This window comes from Ipomoea nil, unplaced genomic scaffold, assembly GCF_001879475.1.
Source record: "Ipomoea nil cultivar Tokyo-kokei standard unplaced genomic scaffold, Asagao_1.1 scaffold2694, whole genome shotgun sequence".
Taxonomy (NCBI): domain Eukaryota; kingdom Viridiplantae; phylum Streptophyta; class Magnoliopsida; order Solanales; family Convolvulaceae; genus Ipomoea; species Ipomoea nil.
In genome coordinates, this window is record NW_017619122.1 from 525,784 (window position 1) to 529,172 (window position 3,389).

At 39.7% G+C, this 3,389-nt stretch overlaps 1 protein-coding gene across 1 annotated transcript; it reads left to right on the forward strand.

Annotated features, from left to right (window-relative positions):
- The first annotated feature begins 1,283 nt into the window (after nt 1-1,283).
- On the forward strand, nt 1,284-2,290 carry LOC109155131 (glucosamine 6-phosphate N-acetyltransferase-like). The gene has a single exon (XM_019302866.1). It carries the CDS (start codon nt 1,423-1,425, stop codon nt 1,891-1,893), a length of 471 nt encoding a protein of 156 aa, XP_019158411.1. The 5' UTR covers nt 1,284-1,422; the 3' UTR covers nt 1,894-2,290.
- Nucleotides 2,291-3,389: the final 1,099 nt, after the last annotated feature.

The window sequence follows — 3,389 nt, forward strand, 5'->3', positions numbered from 1 at the left end:
TAACTTTGCAGTATCTTGGCCATGCTTTTGTAAGATTGTCATGTTGACATTACATTAAAAAAAAAAAAAAAAAAAATTGACATATTTTTTTTAGTACATGGGAGGGGAGCGCCTCAACATGGAAGCACTAATCTATAATGACACGTTTGGTTTGCGGAATAGGTCTGAAATAGCAAACATTCCTATTCATTTGTTTGGTAAAAATTTTTATTCCCAAAACAATATTACTGGGGATGACATATTCCCCTGCAGGGGGAAGGACTATTACTAGAGGCCCCCCCGGTATTAACCTATTCCTGAGTTCACAGGAATAGATTTTATATTTTATTTCGGATTTTATCCTTCCTCTCTTTCTCTCGGCACCACCACTGCGTTGGTCGGAGTCTCCAAATCATGTAATGCCCCAGCATTAAGTTTGAGACTACCCGACGCCATTACTGGATCACCCGCAAGCCTCCGCCACCAGCAACCTCCACCGACGACGGAGACTCCACCACCGGTGTCCCCCACAATCAGGGACGGAGCCAAAGGGGGGCAGGGGGTCAGGTGCCCCCCTCACCCCACCCCACCCCATATATAATTTTTGTATGTATATATGTATATATAGTATATGTGTTAGTATTAATAAAATAAAACTATTAAATGTAAATAAGAGTTGATTTAGATGAGTTGGTTGAGCACATGTTGAGTCCTAATATAGAATAAGGGTTTGAATCTTGGAATTGACATATTTGTTTTATAGTTGGCTTCAACAGTTTTTTTTGACTCATTCCCTATGGTAAATTTCTGAATCCTTCCCTACTTCTTCGCCCCCCTCAACCGAATTTCTGGCTCCGTCCCTGCCCACAACCGAATTTCTGGCTCCGTCCCTGCCCACAATGCCGTTTTCCATACCGACAGAAAGGCCAGCAAGGCCACAAGCAAGACCGGAAAGGTGAGCATAGCCATTAAACAGTTTTTTTTTACTCATTCCCTATGGTAAATTTCTGAACCCTTTCCTACTTCTTCGCCCCTCTCAATCGAATTTCTGGCTCCGTCCCTGCCCACAATACCGTTTTCCATACCGACAGAAAGACCAGCAAGGCCACAAGCAAGACCAGAGGAAAGGTGAGCATAGCCATTAAAGAGATAGTACGATTTGGTCTTGGAATTGATCCCGGTACTGATGATCATAGCGATAATCAATCCGTAAATTGCTTCACCTATAATAGTTAAGGGACCAAAATGATATTTTCTCAAAAATTAAATTACAAGATGGACCGGGTCCACATAATAATTTTGTCCAATTCCCCTTCCTGGAGAAGCTCGAAACAAGCCTCTGAATCAGTTTCCATAGCCACCCTTCTATAAACGTCTCGCAAAAATCGATCACCAAATTAAGGTGTACACAATTGTTTAAGAGCAGGAACAACAACAGCAAAGATGCAAAACCCTAGTCGCGGAGATGCGGAAAATTTTCGTATTCGAAGACTGGAGATCGCAGACAAAGGCAAGGGCTTTCTCGAACTGTTAAGTCAATTGACTGTGTGTGGTGCTGTGTCGGACGAAGAATTCACGGAGAGGTTTGAAGAAGTGGCCAAATACGGGGATGAGCATATGATATGCGTGATCGAAGATGTCCGATTGGGGAAAATTGTTGCGAGTGGGAGTGTTTTTGTGGAGAGGAAGTTCATCAGGAAGTGTGGGAAAGCTGGTCACATTGAGGATGTGGTTGTTGATTCCAGCGTCCGTGGATTGCAATTGGGGAAGAGGGTTGTTGAGTACTTGGTGAATCATGCCTGTTCAGTGGGGTGTTACAAGGTGATTCTTGACTGCAGTGAGGACAACAAGCCATTCTATGAGAAATGTGGGTTCATGAAAAAGGAGGTTCAGATGGTGAAGTACTTCGTTTGATTCATTCATTTATTTTGGGTGACGAGGGAACTCGCATTCACTATCTGAGGGAGGGTGTGCATTAGTGTATATTCAGTAAACCCGTCTTGTGACCCTAGTCGGCAAAAGACAACAAGGATGTATAGCTGACGGGCTCAAATCAAGAATATGACCTTGGTTACAAGTTTTGTTTTTTTCTTGTTAGCCTTCTTGGCTGGGTTATCCCCAACTTCGTTTGATTTATTGTTTCTTACACAAAATGGTAGTTGAACTCAAAGTTTTGCACTTATTGCCATGGTTTTGTAGTCCTTCATATTCATCAACCCCATCAAAAGAAACATCATAAGTGCATGTAGTAGTATTATCTGTTTCTTGCTAACCTGTCAAATGGATTAAAGGCTGTAATGTTTCTTGCAAACTTGTGCTTCATTTGATTCATCCACTTGTTTGCCCATTGTTTCAAGTAGAAAATCATAGTTGAACTCATTGATGTGGTTTTGTATTCATATTCATCTGCTCTATCAAATGAAGCATAATGTATGCCAACTGAGTGTCGATTTAAGTGCATCTAGAGTAGCATTATCTGTTTCTTGCTAACATGTCAAATGGATTAAAGGCTGTGCAAGTTTCTTGCAAACTTGTGATTCATCCACTTGTTTGCGCATTGTTTCTCGTGGAAAATTATAATTGAACTCAAAGTTTTGTACTTGTTGACGTGGTTTTGTAGTCCTTCATATTCGTCTGCTCCATCAACTGAGTGTAGATTTAAGTGCTTCTAGAGTAGCATTATCTGTTTCTTGCTAACTTGTCAAAGGGGATTAAAGGCTATCAAGTTTCTTGCAAACTTGTGCTTCAATTTGGAACCCATTTTGGTCAAGAGAGTTGCATTGCTGTTCTGCACTATTGCAGGATCTGTAACTTATCAGATGTATGCAATGTAACAGTTGAAAACTTGAAATGCTGCTACCCAGTTGGTTATGGTGTTATCATGATGCTATTTTGCTCTTATGACATCCATCAATCGATGAATGTAATAATTGCTTAAGAGTTGATGTTTTTCTATAGGCCAAGGGATTATTACCAGTACTAGATGTGTTTCTATTCTCTTCAATTATACAAAAATGTACTCAAGAAACCTGTCTTAAAATGAAGCAGTGTTTTACCCATTTCATTAACCATATAATATAATAATTTATGGGAAGGGCTATGGTTCTAATTGGCACTGTGTCTTTGGTATCCAATGCAAAGTTTTACAACTCTAGAAAGACATTGAGTTTATACATGAGTATAAGAATTACCAATATGAATTGACACTTAAGAACCAAGAATGGTTGGTTGGTTGGTTCAACCCATTAGCATATTCGAGATAACCGACTTATTAAAATCTACCATTGTGCCTTCAAACTTGACCAAAAAAAATCAAATAAACACTCGAACTCGTAAAGAAAAAAAAAACAAAAAAAAAAAAAAGAAGAAGAAAAGATTGAAGCATGTGCTCCATCTCAACTAAAAGCCTA

Excerpts from the sequence above, each read along its gene's own strand:
- LOC109155131 (XM_019302866.1), top strand. The coding sequence starts at position 1,423 with ATGCAAAACCCTAGTCGCGGAGATGCGGAAAATTTTCGTATTCGAAGA.